The 17,853-nt window shown below is 46.5% G+C and overlaps 1 protein-coding gene across 1 annotated transcript in view; it reads right to left on the reverse strand.

Annotated features, from left to right (window-relative positions):
• Myo16 (myosin XVI) overlaps positions 1 to 17,853 on the reverse strand; it is a 297,006-nt gene that overhangs the window by 68,267 nt on the left and 210,886 nt on the right. The window contains exons 28-30 of the mRNA XM_050136512.1: positions 11,614 to 11,710; positions 6,151 to 6,379; positions 4,066 to 4,334 (exon numbers count right to left, since the gene is read on the reverse strand). Coding sequence (XP_049992469.1) covers positions 4,066 to 4,334; positions 6,151 to 6,379; positions 11,614 to 11,710 — 595 coding nt within the window. The remainder of the gene's footprint in view (positions 1 to 4,065; positions 4,335 to 6,150; positions 6,380 to 11,613; positions 11,711 to 17,853) is intronic.

Consider the following 17,853-nt stretch of genomic DNA (forward strand, 5'->3'; position numbering starts at 1 on the left):
CTCTCCGAATAAGCAAAGCCATGGGCCTGAGCGTTGCCTCACAGACAGTGAAGAAAACCTAATACAGGAGAACCCAACACAGGAAAATGGTTCCTCACAGACAGTGAAGAAAACCCAATACAGGAGAACGTTTCCTCACAGACAGTGAAGAAAACCCAGTACAGGAGAACCCAACACAGGAAAACTGTTCCTCACAAACAGAGAAGAAAACCCAACACAGGAGAACGGTTCCTCACAAACAGAAAAGAAAACCCAACACAGGAGAACGGTTCCTCACGGACAGTGAAGAAAACCCAGTACAGGAGATATGGCTGCCGACTAATGGGATGTGTTACCCACTGATTCATGAGCGGCTCACAAAGCCTTTAAAGGGACTGTGTCCACGTACCCTGAAAGCGTGGCAATGCCCAGAGAAGATATTCTGGCCCCTGGAATTTCATATCCAGGAAACAGGCTGAGAGAACACTGGCCCTACGGCTACATAACTGTCAGGATGAGGAACTGGAACTCAAAGGGAAACCGGAGATCCCAGAGCATCAAAGCAGAGGCCAACTAGAGATTCAGAAACCCTTGGGTGTCTAGGCCTCAGATGACTAAGGCATCCGACCTGGTGACCTGCTTCAAGATCGTTCATGTGGGACCTTGAGTGGGAACCACCAGACAATCCGTGTCTACTGAGACCCAAAGCCGGAGAGACAGAGAACAGCCATCACCTTATTTAAATCAATGTTTGGGTGGGTTGCTAAGCAACGGTAGGAAATGAATATAGCACCCCTCCAGACGTGCTTCAAAGGCAAGGTCTTTTGTATTAAATGGTGAGGAGCCTGTTGAACGAGGAAGCCAAGAAACAGCTCTGGGGGGTCTCCCTGACTGGACCAAAGCTGGATGCCCGAGGGACAAAGGACGGGTCATATGGTGCCCCCTGACTTAGTAACTTCGTCTGCAGAGGGCGATTTAACACACGGATGGACAACGCTGAGAAGAAGGTCCCCCATGTCAGCAAACATCCCTCCTTTTCTTCCGACTGCGCAGCAAGAGATTAGCCATTGAAGATGGTCATGAGAGCTAGGCAACACTCCTTAAAGCATGGCTGGAGCTCTAGCAGGGGCCTTGCCTGGAGGAAGACAGTGATTCTTCAGGGAACACAGCTTCCTGCTGAGCCCTCTGAATATTAATTTGGAGTCTCTGTGGGCCAGGATGAGAGATCTTCATTCTTCATAAGCTAAAATTAGGGAAGCCATAGAGTATTGAAATCTAATTTGGTCTGGTGGCTATTTTGGGGTGCGTACACGTGATTAGCTTTTTTGCAAGTACAGATGTAAGGACAACTAAAATTTACTCATGTCAAGCATTTTCCTTTTTTAGTTTCTAAGTTTTTGCGTAAAATAATCACAAGCACTCAACAACGCCAAAGAAACAAAGTCTGAAAACAGCCCTGGTCACTGGGGGGAATATTGGGGCATTTCAGTATCTGACAGGAACTCAGACGTCACACTGCACTTCCAGTCTCAGGAGACGCCACGCCTAGCCGAACGACCCTGAAGTTGTGTTCAACACGACCTAAGCTCTGGGAGGAGAGAAACATTTCCCCAAACAAAATACCTCCCCCTTTTGTGTGTGTGTGTGTGTGTGTGTGTGTGTGTGTGTAGGTACATTGGTGGTGTTTAAGCCACCGTTCACCCCAGCACAACCTGGTCATATTATCTCTGAAAATAAGACAGGGTTCATGCAAACATCAGAAGAGAACAAGAGGAAAATGAGAGACGATGAGGATTTGTTTAAGAGCCCCCGATTTCCAGCTCTACCTGTGTGGTTTTGCTTAGGCTCAGTGCCTCCAGAATTTTTGTTATTGTTCATTTGTCCATCACAGGGCACGGGCGCATTCTGCATTCACGCTTTCTGTTTTCTTTGTCTTCACATCTATGTGACTTTTGGCCCCTTGGTGACAGAACAGTGTCCTCCTAGTATGCTCAGAACCTAGGGACCTCGGATTGGGCTTCCCAAGATGTCCTGAGACTTGTTCAGGGAGTTGATAAAGTCAGCTTGCCAGGGCCTGGCTTCACTCATGCTGTACTGTTGAACCTTGTTCCACATTTTGGAGACTTTGGCCTTCTCTGAGTCTTCCGTCATCACCACCCTACCTCATCTTGGCAGGTTAGATGCCCCTTTCACTACCCACACTGCTCAAATGAATTTCTTCTTATTCCATTCACCCCTTCTGAGATTCTCTTCTAGATCTGGAGTGGATACCCTACAGCAGTGGCCCTGGCAATGAGACTGCGCCACTACGCCCCTGCCCCGTCGCAGGTGCTTTACTGATGGGACGCTGATTCTCACAGGCCCAGCCTAGTGGAAGAGCAAACCAACTTCCGGCCAGTGCCTGTTCTAACTTTCATCCTGTGTCCAGGGGCTATCTACCGCACACCCTCGACATTGTACCCTGGCCTCCGCTGCTTTCCTTTTTCCAGGTCACTTGAAAAAGACACCCTTCACGCTGCATACGGAGACCATGTGAGCTTCTCTCACACCACCTTCTAAAAGCTGTGGTAATACAACCGGTGCATTAAAAAATAGCTGCCTTTATTTTTGGGCCAAAAAATTCCTACAAAGGCCTTTCTTATCTTATTCTTTCTAAAATAAAAAAGATTAATTTGTATCTCTGTGAGTGTTTGCCTACATGTGTATACGTACACCACACACGTCTGGTACCCGCAGGTCAGAGGAGGGTATCAGATCCCCTGGAACTGGAGTTACAGATGGTTGTGAGCCACCATGTGAACATGGGAAATCAAACTTGGGTTCTTGCAAGAATAGTTGGTGCTCCTCACCATTGAGACACCTCTCCAGTCCTCTTATTCTGTCTTTCTTTTTTTAAAAAATTATTTATTTATTTATTTTTTCTGGTTTTTTTGAGACAGGGTTTCTCTGTAGCTTTGGAGCCTGTCCTGGAACTAGCTCTTGTAGACCAGGCTGGACTCGAACTCACAGAGATCGTCCTGCCTCTGCCTTCCAAGTGCTGGGATTAAAGGCGTGTGCCACCACCGCCTGGCCCTCTTATTCTCTCTTAAAGGCACTAAAGAATATGGCTTTGAAGGGATCTTGGATGCTGCCACTGCTCTAGGTGTCTGTCAGGGGTCAGAAACTTGGGTCTTCCTTTAAATTGAGTTTGTTTTGCTGTGTTTCTGTATCATTGGCCCACTCAACTCCATATCTTAGAATGCCAGGTTTTGGTGAGGTCTTCTCAGGCATTAGCTCCAGAATCTTCTCCCACTTACCCGACGCTACCACCACCTCTCTTTTCTCTCCACAGCAATGGTCATGAGCTGACTTGCTTACTACCCTCCCTTCCGCATGCGTCTTGCTCCATTTCCATGAAGGACACGGGCACACAAGTACGTGGTTGTCGTCTACCATGTAAGCCTTCTGTGCCCACTTTATTTATAACCTGTGAGACTTGTGAACGTCCTGTTGGAACCACCTGCTTTGCTTTTCTCAAGTCTAGCGCAGTCGTCAGCGCACACTCACGGTATACGGACCTGGGAGAGCTGATGGATAGTATTTGCCATTTCCACTTTCTGTGCAGCTATTTTTTGACTCCTCAAGCAGAAATCTTTGCCATTTGGCCTCAAAAGTTACACAAAATGAATTTGGTGGCAATCCCCCTCTGCATCTACCATTTTACTCACCACATAAAGAAGCTAAAGTTTTTAATTAGATCATAATCAGGAAAGTCTGGTGAATGCTTTCACCTTTTAACTAGAGAAAAATTACTATGGAGTAGCTAGCAACTTTTAATACTGCTTCAGCTTCGAAGCTTCTAGTTCAGTGCAGAGGTGGGACCCGGAGTGAAGGAAATGACACATAAGAAGCTTTCCCCTAAGAGGCTTAAGGATTTGAATATTATTTATATTTTAATGATTAAAAGCTGCTGGCAAGCCAACAATTGGATTTATTTCTATTAAAAAATATATTAGGGCTGCAATGGTGCTATGGGCACTAACAGACCGGAACACAGCACATCAGTGAGCCATGAGAACAGCATCCACTTGGCCCCCTTTGGCTAACCTTCACTGGCTGCGTCTTTGGCGGCTGACAGGCAGGCGCTCACAGCCTCATAGGAGGCACTCAGTCGGGTGTTGGGGTCCCTCTTTGGCTTGGGTGGAGGCTGTTTCCGTGGTGACGGGAGGCCAGTGCTGTCATCCATGCTGAACACAGAGTGCAGCGACGGCGACCGGATGGATGGTCCAGCAAGAGTCTGGGCTAGGCTGTCCACTGCCATGGAGACCGGCACGGAGTTAGAGTGGACATGCCGGGAGCCTCCTTGGTCTTCAGCTCTTAAGGGAAGAGAAAACATGAACAGCCAGAGAGCACAGAGGCCCAGGTATGTCATTCAGGTGACAGTGATGAGCCCACTCCCTTGACACAGCATTCCTTGGCCGGGAACCTTTCTACATGGCCTTCCTGGAAAATCTGCGTGAAGCTCTTAGCAACCTGCTCACCCAAGGGGAGCTGCCCGGGCCTGTCTGGGCTGTGATGGAGCCCTGGGGATGTCTTCCATCACGGCTGATTTTCAGTATTCTCCCAGCAATGCTCCAAGTACTAAAAGGGCTTCGTGTTTCCCATCAGCCATCCCCAGAATGAATTTTTCACAGTCTGGTTCTTAAGCAAATCAAAAAGGCAGAATTTCAATCTGAATGATAATTTGTGGGAAATCCATCTTAATAGAGAGTTAGTGTTGCAGCCAGCGTGGGGAGTTCATCACCATTTCCCCTGGCAGGGGGATGAGTGTGCTCCACACAGAACAAGGGAAATTCACAGCTTGGCATTCTCTCTCTCTCTCTCTTAGTCTCTCTCTCTCTCTTAGTCTCTCTCTCTCTCTCTCTCTCTCTCTCTCTCTCTCTCTCTCTCCCTCTCTCTCTCTCTCTCTCTCTCTCTCTCTCTCTCTCTCTCTCTCTTAGTGTCTCTCTCTCTGTCTATTCATCTAATCTCACCAGCAATTACTAATTATGTACGGAGTTATTATTCTCGCTGTGACTCTGAGCTGCCTGGTGCCAAGTGAACTGCTGGTATCAACAAATATCAGACAAATGTTTCTTCACTTAATTTATATCAGGCAAATAAAACACAGAATGAAACTGAGAAGCTGGAGCGCCTGCTCAGCTCCAGTAGGGAAAATAACAAATAAGACTTGGGAAGTCACCGAAAATGAGTAGTTGTCTGGCTTATTTTTTTTTTTTCTTTTTGCCTTCACGTGTGAGGGGAATCGTGTGAGACTCTGGTGAGTTCATTTCCCAGGACTTTATTCCTCTCCGTTTCATAATTATATCTCTGTGTGTCAGAGCACCAAGAGGGATGGAAGCCACCAGCGGTGCGAGCTGGCTGCCCAGTGTAGAAAATGAAGTCACCGAGGACGAGAGCAAGGCCACACAGAGGATAATTTGTTTCCCTGTAATGTTTAATTACAGTTTTCAGTACAAAGGGAATCTTTTTCTTTTCAGTATTTAATCACTAAAATATTGGAAGCTAATTAGCAAAGACACATAGCCATTTCCACTTTAAGAACAACAAAACAATAGCAAAATCGCTTGACAGTGATGGCGAGGGAGTCATTTTCAGAGAGGAAAGGGGAGGGGGCGGCTCCTGAGGTGTTCAGGAAGAATTGACGGCTTCCTAGTCAGGAATGTGTGTGTGTGAGCCTGGTTCTTGCCTCCCTGGACGTGTGCCTCATACACAGGTGTTTCGATGTGTTCACCACTTTTATGTTTCCACAGTGGTGCCTGAATTCCTTGGACAGATTTCCAGAAATTTCTACTAGCCAGCTTCATAGGTCTTGCACCTGCACAAGAGTGTTCAAAACTCTTGCTAGCTGATTTTGATGGCTCAGAGCTTACAGTGAGGCTTCAAGGAACGCCAACGTGGCTAATGAAGCAGTGTTATTTTCTCTGACTGAACTTACCCATGGAGATCGTTGCTCCTGAGGAACCACTCAGGAAAATCAACCCTGAGATTGCTGGGGCGTCTCAAGTAACACAGCATGCAGGCTTGTCCCCCAACTTTTCTCTGTTTAATTGAGTCTTGTGTTGAGGGTCATCAGAAGTCCCTGGCTCCCAGGACTGTCTCAGAGTAACTAAGATTACAGACAGGCCTTACCTCTTTGTTCCTTCTTCTTGCTTGCTCCTGTGGTAGGAAGCATGGACCTCCTTCCGGAGCCTATCATGTTCCCTGGCAATGTCGGAAGCGTTCTGAATGACCAGGGCATCATAGGTTTTCAGCGCCATGTCCTCTGTGCTCTGTAAGAAGCTCTTGATGGATGTGACCTCTTGCTGCTTGATGTTCATTCTCTGAAGTAAGTGTTGGCGTGCCAGAAACCCTCTTATAACTGCATAAATGAACACAACTCTAGGTCAGAGGGAAGATCTAAAGCGAGAAACCCAATCTCTCTCTCTCTCTCTCTCTCTCTCTCTCTCTCTCTCTCTCTCTCACACACACACACACACACACACACACACACACACACACACACACAGAGTGCAACCAGAAACTAACACATTCAACCCAGAATAAGAATTTGCTAGAACACCCCAATTTAAATTGGGGAGCATCCTTTTTTTTTAACGTGAAATGCTCCCCATAGTCTCACATGTTTGAATACTTGGTCCCTAGCTGGTGGTGCTGTCGGGAGTGGTGAGGAACCTTAAGGAGGCTAACCAATGCATCATTGCAGTCAGACAGAAGACTGGATAGCCCTGCTCCACTTTCTGTTCACTCTCTGCCTCTTGGGAATGGATACAATGTGACCAACCAGCCTCCCTTTTTATCACTAAGGTTCCCTACCAAGATAGATTGTATCCTTGTGAGACTGTGAGCCCAAATAAACACTTAAATTACTTTTGTTGGGGTATTTTATAACAGCAAAGAGGGCTTAACTAAAAACGTCATGATGAGCATCCCTTTTCCTAAATGAGGTTTTTGGTGCAAAATTCACAAGAGCAACCTCTACCCTTTTGTTTTCTTTTTGTAAAAACACAAGCTGACATAGATGGCCTGGATCAAATCAATGAGAAAAACCTAAATGAGGCTTCCCCTGAAGCGTTTTGGAACTCAGGCCTTCATGGGTTGGTTTTAAAACACTCGCTCATATTACTCCTAGGCTTGTGATGTAATTCCTGAACTTACTAGAGACTGAAAGGCCCGGAGAGCTAGAGAGACTTTACAGAACCAATAGGAGACATCCCCTTCCTACTTCTCAGGGTTGCAGGTCTAGAAAATGTATAAAATCTGGGGAATAGTTAACTTAAAATTTAGTGTAACCAATAATTTATCAGCCTGGATTTTGTTGAAGAGAAGAAAATCAGAGGACAGGATCTAAAGACACTTGGACATCTCAGACGGTTAATGCCATTTAGTGCGGAAACAATATAACACATGGAGCTCCGTGGGCTGGTCACAATGATAATGGAATTCTTTTCATTTCCAGTAAACACGAGCAAGGAGCTGCAGATCATAGGCTCAAATCCCTCTGTGCTCGGAGGCGCTCCATCCCCCAAGCCTGCAGCCCTCTCGCTGTGATTTGTGGCCCTCCAGGGGGGGCAGATCAGCAATAGGGGAAGTCACATGGAAGGATACTGCAATCAATTGATGGAAGAACTTGCTAACAATTAACGTGGGGTGGAAATGGAGCAGGCTGCCTTCTGAGAACGGGAACTGGCCTTTATCCCTGATGTGTGCAAGGGCAGCCCCTGTGGACGCATGGGACCAGCATGGACTGCTGACTGCTGAGGTTAGCCTGCCAGCTTCTGAGATGCTATCCTTTCAGGCTTCAGAGGCCTCAGATTAGAGTAAACTGTGGATTAAAAAGACAGGCAGTGTCGGAGGGAAATCACTGTGAGACTCCCCCGTGCCTGGAAGGCAGCGCACATGTGGGCTGTCTTAGAGAAGCTGTAAAGTTAGACACAGCTTTCTCCACTTAAGGCTTAAAAAACAAAAACAAACAAAATAACAAAACCAATGCAAAGAGCTCTAGCACCCTCAAGATTTTCTCCCTTTAAATCCAGACAATGACACTAAATGAAAAGCTACTTTAGAAGACAGTCGCCTCAAGTTCCCTGCAAGATGGCCATGCCGAACTAATCTACAAACAACAACATTTTAACAGTAAGGGGTATGTCAGATTTTGAGGAACATAAAATGCAGGATAAGAGACAGAAGCAATGGCAGGCACAGGAGACCTTATCCGGCTGCCCACCTGCTTGTTCTTGCATTGGACAGAAACAGAAGGCAAAGGTAGAAACACAGTCCAGAGGCTGAAGCAGACTAACCCGGAGAGCAAGGGCCCGACTTCCCAGGATGCTACGGCTGTCCCATGGGCAGGTGGCTCTCCTCTACTCGCCCTCTCTCTCCTACCGGCCAACCTTCTAGAAATCTTTCACAGAGTCCACAGTTGCAGAAAACTACCATTCTTGACAAAGGACCACAACCAAACAAGCCTGTTTGGAAATGGGCAATGAGATTTATTTGCCCACGGTTTCAAAGCCCGCCTCTGCCCCTGGATCACTGGCTGCTACATTTAGTTTGCGTTTTTGATTTTACTTTCCTCCAAATTTAAATGTAAAAATTTTCTTTTCTCCAAGTAGTTACTAACAATCACAAAAAAAAATGAAATAAAAATGGAAATGTCTCCAACTTACGTAAGTTTTGAGAGAATATCGATTCTAAGAGATGAAAAAAAAAATCAGTAACAAATGCTCACTTCCAAAAGCCCATGGTTTCTAAAGCTTTTTTGTGTGTCCATTATTTTACTTATTTAAAATGAAATCATGGTTTTTCTCTCAATGGTATTTTTAAGGTTTCTCTCTGTTGTTATCTTCAGAAAAGTGAGCCAGCAAAGTTTGCCCAGCCCGCTGCCCTAGGATGGTTACGGTAGCAACTTAGTCCGTGAGGTTAACTAGGAGAGAAATTTCAAGTGGACGTCATGTGGAAGAGGGGCGCAAACTTCTCGAATTATATTGAAGGACATTTCCCAGGAGTGCCCGGGTGCCCTGCTCTGTTCACACGTAGCATTGTGTTAAATGGGGCTCTTCCTGACCCAGATTCCGCTGCGGCTGGGAGCCAAGTTTGGATCCAGTCAATGTGGGGTGTTGCTGAGGCAGCATTTCCAACCAGCCTCCAGGTGAGGCATGGCTGCAAGGGTCACCTGGAGTGGGACAGGCGGAGGTTTCAAATACCCACAGCCAGTGTCTCCAGTGCATGGATGCAGGATGGAGTCACAAGGGCCCATTTGTCATGGTCAGAGAGAAGGGTCAGCCTCTTCAGCCAAGGCTATTACTGCCCTAGGCTGGAAAAAGTAGCATCAGGAGACTAGCCTGAGAGCTTGCTACAGGGCTGCTGGGATTGCATGAACAACGCAGCAGGCTGCAGGGCCCTGGAGCCAGAGCTGTGACCCACGGGACATGCCATACCGATGGAGGTGTCTGCCAGTCTTTCTCTGGGGCAGGGGAGTGTTTAAGGAAGAGATGTCTGCTGAGAGAAGGTGACAAAGTATGAGAGTCAGTGGCAAGGGACTGACCATGGAACTGTTGCCAGTGAGTGTGGGGGACCTCAGAGATGCTAGTGGGTTTGTAAAGAGCCCTGTGAATCAATAAGGGAGACCAGTACAGGGTCACGATATGCCATTGCAGCCATGGCTGCCCCTTCCCCTATGCCTTCCTCCTCCTTCCTCTTCCTTCCTCCCCCCCTTGACCCTACATTGCACTTAAGTACCTGAGATACAAAGACCAGGACCATAGTCTCTCTGTCATCTGCTTTTCTGTAAGGGGTTGGCCTGAAGTGGCCAATACAGATGTTTGACTTGATGCTCTGGTGTGGAACAAGGTTCTGAACTCTGGCCAAGATCTAAACCGGATGTGTTAAATTCTTCATATAGTAGGGCTTTTTAGCATCAGAGACTGAGGGGACCCACTGGTGACGTCTCACAAGGCCACAGCCAAAGAAGACCCACACAGGAAAAAAGACAACAAAATCGGGGGTTGGGACCTCATGTCATTTTATAGCACGTTTCTCATTGGAAAAACTGGGAAATACATACCAGACCCATGCTTATGGAAACACATACCAGACCCATGCTCCTGGAAATACATACCAGACCTATGCTCATGGAAACACACCAGACCTATGCTCATGGAAACACACCAGACCTGTGCTCATGGAAACACACCAGACCTGTGCTCATGGAAACACACCAGACCTGTGCTCATGGAAACACACACCAGACCTGTGCTCATGGAAACACACCAAACCTGTGCTCATGGAAAAACATAGCAGACCTGTGCTCATGCTATCTGAAATTTGGCATATGGATTAAGTTCCTTCTTGTACTTTTCCACAATTAAACAACTTGTAAGACATTGTTTAGAGGGCCTGAAATGGCAGCTTAGTGGGTAAAGTGGTCAACAGCAAAGCATGCAGACCTAAGCTCAAACAGCAAACTTTGTGTGGACAAGCAGGCTTCAGGAGCACACATCTATGACCCAGCACTGGAGGTCAGAGGGCTGGGGCCGGAAGAGTAGATGGGTGGATCCTGTGGGATCCTGCTCAGCTGTCTTAACTAATTGGATGAGTTCCCAGTGCAATGAAAGAGCATGCCTCAAAAACCAAGGTGGAAAGCAATAGCAGAAGCTACCCAACATTGACTTCTGACCTCCATGCCTGCACAAGAGAGACACAACACACACACATGCACACACACATACAACACTCCACTCCATGCACTTACACACATACCACACACATACCTCACTCACACCTCACACACACATCTCTCACACACACTTCACTCACACTCATACTCACACACAGCACATGCACACACACAGGCACACCCATGTGCACTCCAGCCCCCATTTTTTTAAGGTACCGATTATATCCATTTCATGTGAGGAACGGCTGTTTTGTAAGAATAAACATTTTTAGTAGTCATTTAGATTTGGATAGAAAACAAATTCAAAGTGAAATCTCTCTCAGAATTATAATGAAATGGATGCCAACAGCCATAAAAGAAACCACACCAAATATTATCACCACTCCCTGGAGGAAAATAGAGTCAAGAGTTTTCCAAGTCCTCAGGAGAGTTACAAACAATACTGTTTGGGCAATTAACTGGTTCCAGTTCTTGAGACCCAGCACGGCCGAGACCCCCACTGGGGGCCATAGAGAGAGGGGCCAGGTGGGCTTTTCCCACTGCGTATTTCCAGACACAATCTCAGTGTCCTGTGCTTCCTAAAGAGACCAATATAGCTGGCAACGTGCAAGGTGTAGGATGCAGAAATGGTAAGCTATGTGTATCCCCCCCATCCCAAATTGTGACTGAATTGAGAACTTACTTACACAGTTACCTATATAAACATAAAAATAACCGATCAACCATTCAAGGTCTGTAAACACGGTTGCAGGCACTGGCACAGACCAAGCTAAGAGGCAAAGTGTCTCCAGCACGACAGGAATCAGTTGTCTGGATTGAACTTCATCAGGTGGACTGGGAGGCCCACTGTGATGCTGACCCTGTGACATTGAATCTCAGAGGTGCACTTAAAGATGTGAGTGCCTGTGTCCGCTTACCTTTCTGACAAGTTACGATCTTCCTCTGCACCTGGAGCCACAGCTCGCTGAGCTGGTCCACATGCCAGTACTTCAGGAATACTTTGTGGACTCCCATCTACAACAAGAACAGCAGGTCACGGTTCAAAGCAAGAAGGCATCAGAGAGACGGTAGGAAAATGGCCAGACGGGAGAATATTTTAGGGCTGAAAGCTGGAAACTACAAATAACAAAATTAACCAAAGTATTTGTTTCTTATTTTATTTCATAAAAATTTAAAGCAACCTGTGCTAGAACATACTTTGGCTGTGTGTGTATCAACAGTTGGTGCATGGAAACACCTCTAGACCGCTGACCTGGAGGCCTCATGATGGAGTTGGTCTTGACTCTGTGTAAAGACAGCGTGGCCCCTGGGGTGTCCACCCATGCCAGGGTTTCTCATCTCTCAGAGGTGGCTTTCATCTCAAAGTCTTCCTACCCACAGCTGGGGAGAAGAACCTGAGGCAGCACACAAGAACCCAGTCCCTCTAAGAGGCCAAGACCAAAGAAACATCGTGTCCCTGTTGTTTCGCCTCAGCCCTGCCCCCCACAGCACCGTGGATTACTATACAGGAAGCATTTAGGGAATGTAATTGCCCCCATAAGAATATAGTACAGAAGTGGTTGTCCTCACACTAACTCCGGAGCCTCAGTGATACTGAGATGGGTAGAGTGGAGATGAGGACTGTAATGTCCCAGGGATGATCTGCGTGCAAGGGAGGCTGGATGTGGGAAAACAGCGTTCTTGCCAGGGCCAGGGCTGCTGACAAGGAGGGACAGACCAGCAGGGACTCTGATGCTAGGCTGTGAGGAGGGAAGGAAGAAGGCTGGGTAGGCAGCGATGGTAGACATTTGCAGCGATGGGGCTAGAAATGTCGCCCTGCCTCCAGAGTTCCTGGTCAGTATTTGGTAGCGTTTGTGCTTCTATGAACCTCTGTGAGTGGGTGGGAGCAACTGTGACCTCTGAATGTGAAAGGGCTCCCAGAGTTCTGAGCCACTGGGAAGAGGGTAGAAGCATGAACTCACATACAGAGGATGGCCATGGAAACTCCTCACACATGAAGAGCCCAAGATGAAGATCAGATATTTGGGGAATAACCGAGTTCTTTCTTTCAGACAGCTTTGAAAAGTTCCTCAGTCAAATACTGGGACATGGCCTATGGATTTCCAGCAGACAGAGGACTTTGCAATACCCTGCTAACCACAGGGCATAGTCTACAACTACAAGATAATGGACCCGACGTCTTGTGCTATATAATTCATTTGTGAATTAGAACTATTATTGGGAGATGTTCTTTGAAAGTTTTAGTATTTGCATGATTTTGATGACCTCTTTGAGTTTTCATTTAAAAAACAATCAATGTATAAAATCGTCCATCCCCAAAGGATACCATACAACACTCTGGGTACGCCACAGGGTGTTATGGTATGCAAACACACAGTGTAATATTTTAAACAGGGCAAACATTCTTATTTTCCCAAATGTTTATCAGTTCTTTGTTGTGAGCATTTTCAAATCCTTTCTTCTGAGCTAACAAAATCACTTGTGAGTCACTCTGCCGTGAGACAGAGAACCAGCTCTCCATTCTCCTATTCATTTACTCTGTCTTCTAAAGACTCTAGCAAACAAATGGAATTAGCAGGTTGTTGGCATTTTAGAGTTCTTCCTGAGACACTGTTGAGAATTTTGTCTCAGGGATTAACAAGGACAGAAACCATCAGGGAAACTTAGATGAGGTACCTTGAGTCTGGAAAGCCAGGTATGTCCATGGCCAGTACCAGTTAACACCACTGACTAGGGAACACTTCTGGCCCAGACTGCCATTGCCGGCCTAGCAAATGACTGTAGAGGTGTGCCAGCATGCGGTACTGAATTCCAAGTCAACAGGTTTCAGTCCAAGGACCCAGCTCACTGCTGTGGGAGGTCTGGTCCCATTCTCCTCTGCAAGGCTAAGTAGACACAAGGAAAGCTCGGGGTCCTTTTGTGCACTCCTAGAGGCATAGTGCTAATCCGGGACTGAAATACTCATGTCACTCTGACCCTGTAAGAGCGAGCCATCTGCGGATCACACCATCAGGATGCTCCTCCAGAAAACATTAGGATAATTTTGCTTTGAAGTGACAGATTTTACAGACTTGAGAGAGATTGCCATTGATGACTTCCACAGCTCCGATTATTGTTCCAGTTCTTGCGGACTCTTTCAGAAGTGTGGGCTGTGGAGGCAGACACACGCAGGAACAGCAGCTGGTAGGGTGTAGGTGGCATGGGAGCTGGATTAATACGGAGGTAACAAGGAATCCTGTGACTTGCTCCTTGTTCCTTGAGGGCAATTTTAGGAGCACTGTGTGCTTCTGGCAGTACCTTTGAAACAGATCTTATGAAGGAAAAATACGTAACTATTTTCCTTGGCTAATTCATATGACTCACATGTTTCTCTGCCACAGTGAAATGAAAGAAAACACACATGGGCTAGTCTTAAGTAGAGAATGCCATAGCACCCCTGTATATCCACAAATCCCCATAAACCTGAATAAGACAAACCCATTGTCTGAATCCTAAGTGCGGGCTAATTTAATCCACTTACGTCCTGCGCCCAATAATACAGAGAGTAACTGCCTCCCCTTTGGGTAAGCTAAAGAAAAGTGCTAGGATCCCATGTCTCTGCTTGAGCAAGAAAAGGCATTGTGTCAACTAAAGGACACATGAAGAGTCTGGTTACACAGAGGAGATGTGGAAAAATTGTTTGGAAATGACACTATGAAGGAAATGTGCTTCCAGAGGGGATTAACTGAGCCACCGCCCACACAGCAAAAGAGGGGCTGCAGTTAACCATGCGGGTTCAGTCTGTAGATTTTGCCTAGCCGAACCTCTGCTTTCCATGGAGAAGAAGAAATGGATGACAGGCAGAGGAGGTTGCTCTGGGCTCCAGAGTAAAGCCTCCAGATCCTCTTTATACCACACGACTGTCTGAAGTGGTAGTGCGCTTATGCATCCCTTGAGCTTCTTGAAATGCAGGTCCTAGTTCCACAGGGTGGGGCAGGGCCTGTGATTTCATGTCTCTGTCAGCGGGAGGCTGCCATGATATGAGTCTGTCGACTGAAGGCTACATGCTATGTTCTCAGATGCCTGTCTCTCCGGAAGCTTCCCTTCTGCCACTGGCTCTGCGGCTCCACCTTCTGTCAGCCACCTCCATTTTGGTGGTGACCACAGGCTCCCCCTGACATCCTGCACCCCAGAGTTCTCCAGACTGGTCCTCACGTGTCTACATTCCTCGATACGTTCATTATCCCAAAGCATCCACCACAGCTGACACACACATCCGCAGGCTGTTGCAGAGACTGACTCCCAGCCTAGGGGTCCTGTTGCCCAATTGCACCTGCACGCTGAATTCCATGTTTCTAGACAGGACTCTCTTTACACTTTGCTGTTCTACCCATGAGCTCCTTGCCTGTGTTGGCACCTTAGTGAGAGCAAGGGCCTTGTTACAGGATGTCCTGAAGTACCTCAATCCCAAGATCTGTAGAAACATCAGTTCCTCCCACACAGTTTCCACCCATCCACACACACTGTTTCTTTTCTGGGATAGCAGACATGCATTGTCAACAATGTATCTCTGAAGACAGAAGTACAAGGTGTATCCAAGCTTGTCTACAGCTTTCCTTTAGGTCCCATCTAATGGATAATAGTCAAAAAAGCTCAATTACTTAAGAGAGGTAATTCATCTAAAATAAACCCTAACTACTTAAAATATGTTTAAACAATGTATGTTATAAAATGTGTATAACATGGTTCACAAACAGACTAGAAGCCTCCCACTCCCAGGGCTCCTCTTTCTAGAATGAGATGATTGAGCCCAGTCCTCCCCCTGATTCCGTCTCTATTCCCTGCCTGCCCTTGGAGTCATCTTGAATACCACCTTAGCCATACTTATCTTGCAGAAACTTGGGTTGTTCCCTGTAGGTGCGAGCCAGCATGCAAACTCTTGGATTCTTCCTTCGGAGCGCTCTGTAGCGTGACTAGTGATCTCTGAGAGTGAGCCCCTTTCTCCTCCCATGAAGGAAGGCTATATACTGTCATGGCAGCCTCCCACACACTCTTCTGAAGTGGAAAACTGATACGAGGAATCCTTACACACTGCAGGGGCAGATTCTTGGACACACAACCCTTACTGAACGATCCACTCGCATTAGCGCTGTGTTCAGTAATGCCGCTTTCCCCCTATCTGTAATTACTGGACTGTGCTATTGGTATAGATTATCTTTTAATGAGAAATACTTTACTGGAGATGAGTTTCTTTCTTTGCTTCAAACAAAACACTTGATTTTCATTGTGACAGATGAGAATCCACCTTTAAGGTTTCTAATTTTCCTTGATCTAAAGCCACATGTTATTTTGGTAACTACATGACACTATAAAAATACAGTTGCCTTAAAAATAATTACCTTCTCTCACTACGATAAGATTCCAGAAAGTGTCCTGGTAGCTTATGAATTCCCCTAGTAATACCAATTTGCTCCTGGATTAACCATATTGCACCTCTGTGCTGGTACAAACAATCTGGTCTCTCTTCCCAATCTTCCGACGTCTGCGGAGGCCCCCACCTGAGCGTGTTTTTCTCCCTGTGGATCTGAGAATGTCATCGTGCTCCTATAAAATGCTGCTCTATTTTTACTATGCAAAGCAGCTTCTGTGCCTACCAGGTCAGCTCCTCCACCAGGAGAACCCTCCAAAGCCAGAGTCCATCACTGTGTTGCCAACCCTCCTGGCGCTCTCCAAACCCTACAACTTCCTGGTACCCTGAACAGTTCTCTGCCCCCATGGCAGCCTTTCTGGCTCTTGCTTCCTCCTAGCACAAAGGTATTTTGCTTGTACATTTTCCCCAGTTGTCCTACACAGAGCCTTCCACCATTCTCCACCTGCACACCCTACACGCACACAGGCATGCATGCACCTCTCGTGATCGGTTCTGGGACCACTCAGCAAGTAGAATGTGGTCCATAATTTCCACATGCTTGGATAAGTGACAACCATTCTCAACCCCTTCTCTCTGGGGTGAATTTGCAAATTTTTCTTTTCTGATACTTTGCTTGGCTTCCTTGAAGGACAGCCATTCTTTTTACAATTCATATAAACAAATATATATTAACAAATTACACTCTGAAAAGCTCAATATGTTTTATCTTCATGGTCACTGGGAAAATCTCCTAAACAGAAATGTTTTTATGTACAGTCTGGTTCTGAATGTACTTTTAAGCATGCTCAAGGGTAAATTTATACAAAATGCAAGTTCTCTGTGTTATAAATAGACTGCTCTTGAAGTTTCACTCCGATACAGAAAAGAGAATCACAACTACACACATCGGATGGAGTAGCGGATAGTGCTGTAAGTGAAGGATGGAGTTTGACTTGCATTTCGTGTAACTGCATGTTAGAAAAATTAATCACTCTCACCTGCCATAGAAAAGGTCTGCAGAGCAGGCAGTGATGAACTGAACTACTACTTTGAACCCACTAGCAGATTATATATCCACTATATTATATATCACGGTGTAAGCCTATGTATTATTTCACTATAGAAATAACACCAACATGGCCAAGAGTGCTCATAAAGATAGCCCATTCCCAGAGACACACAAGGCATATCAAGAGCCAGACAAGATGCCCCCAGAATGGTAGAGGATAGGCTACCGCATCCAGGGTTCATGTAGGGAGCACATTTAGCCTTTCAAACAAAGGCCTAGATGACATGGATAATGGCTACCTCCCCTGAGGAAGGTGTGAGTCATGGTGAAAGCAGCCATGATGGCCCCGCAGTGGGACACCACCGCAGCCACTGGGGCCGCTGGGTGGTGTGTGCGCCCACGTGAGTGCGAGCCTGTTCTCAGAGCCTGCCATCGCTCTGCCACGCTGTGCTTTGATGCTTGCCTCACTCCTAAAAATACGAATGTCCTTGGCACTTCTTCCTGGCATCTCATCTGATATTGTTCACCACAGTTTCAGAAATTCAAAACTACTTATATTGGTTTCTGATCCCTCCCCCCAAACTCGCCAGGTGGCATGTTCTTGCTGACTTTTTTGAATTATCTTCTATTCACACTCTCTGCCATCTCTTGGGGTGCCACTCATAATTCATGCTTAACCAACCTTTTGTTTAGCCTTACGCTTGTTAAGGGCCAAATGCATTCTATATCTACAGGGATATTCTGACATTAAAGACTCTC

Source organism: Alexandromys fortis, unplaced genomic scaffold (assembly GCF_014885135.2).
Source record: "Alexandromys fortis isolate MF-2015 unplaced genomic scaffold, M_Fortis_MF-2015_v1.1 scaffold_3, whole genome shotgun sequence".
Classification (NCBI taxonomy): Eukaryota; Metazoa; Chordata; class Mammalia; order Rodentia; family Cricetidae; genus Alexandromys; species Alexandromys fortis.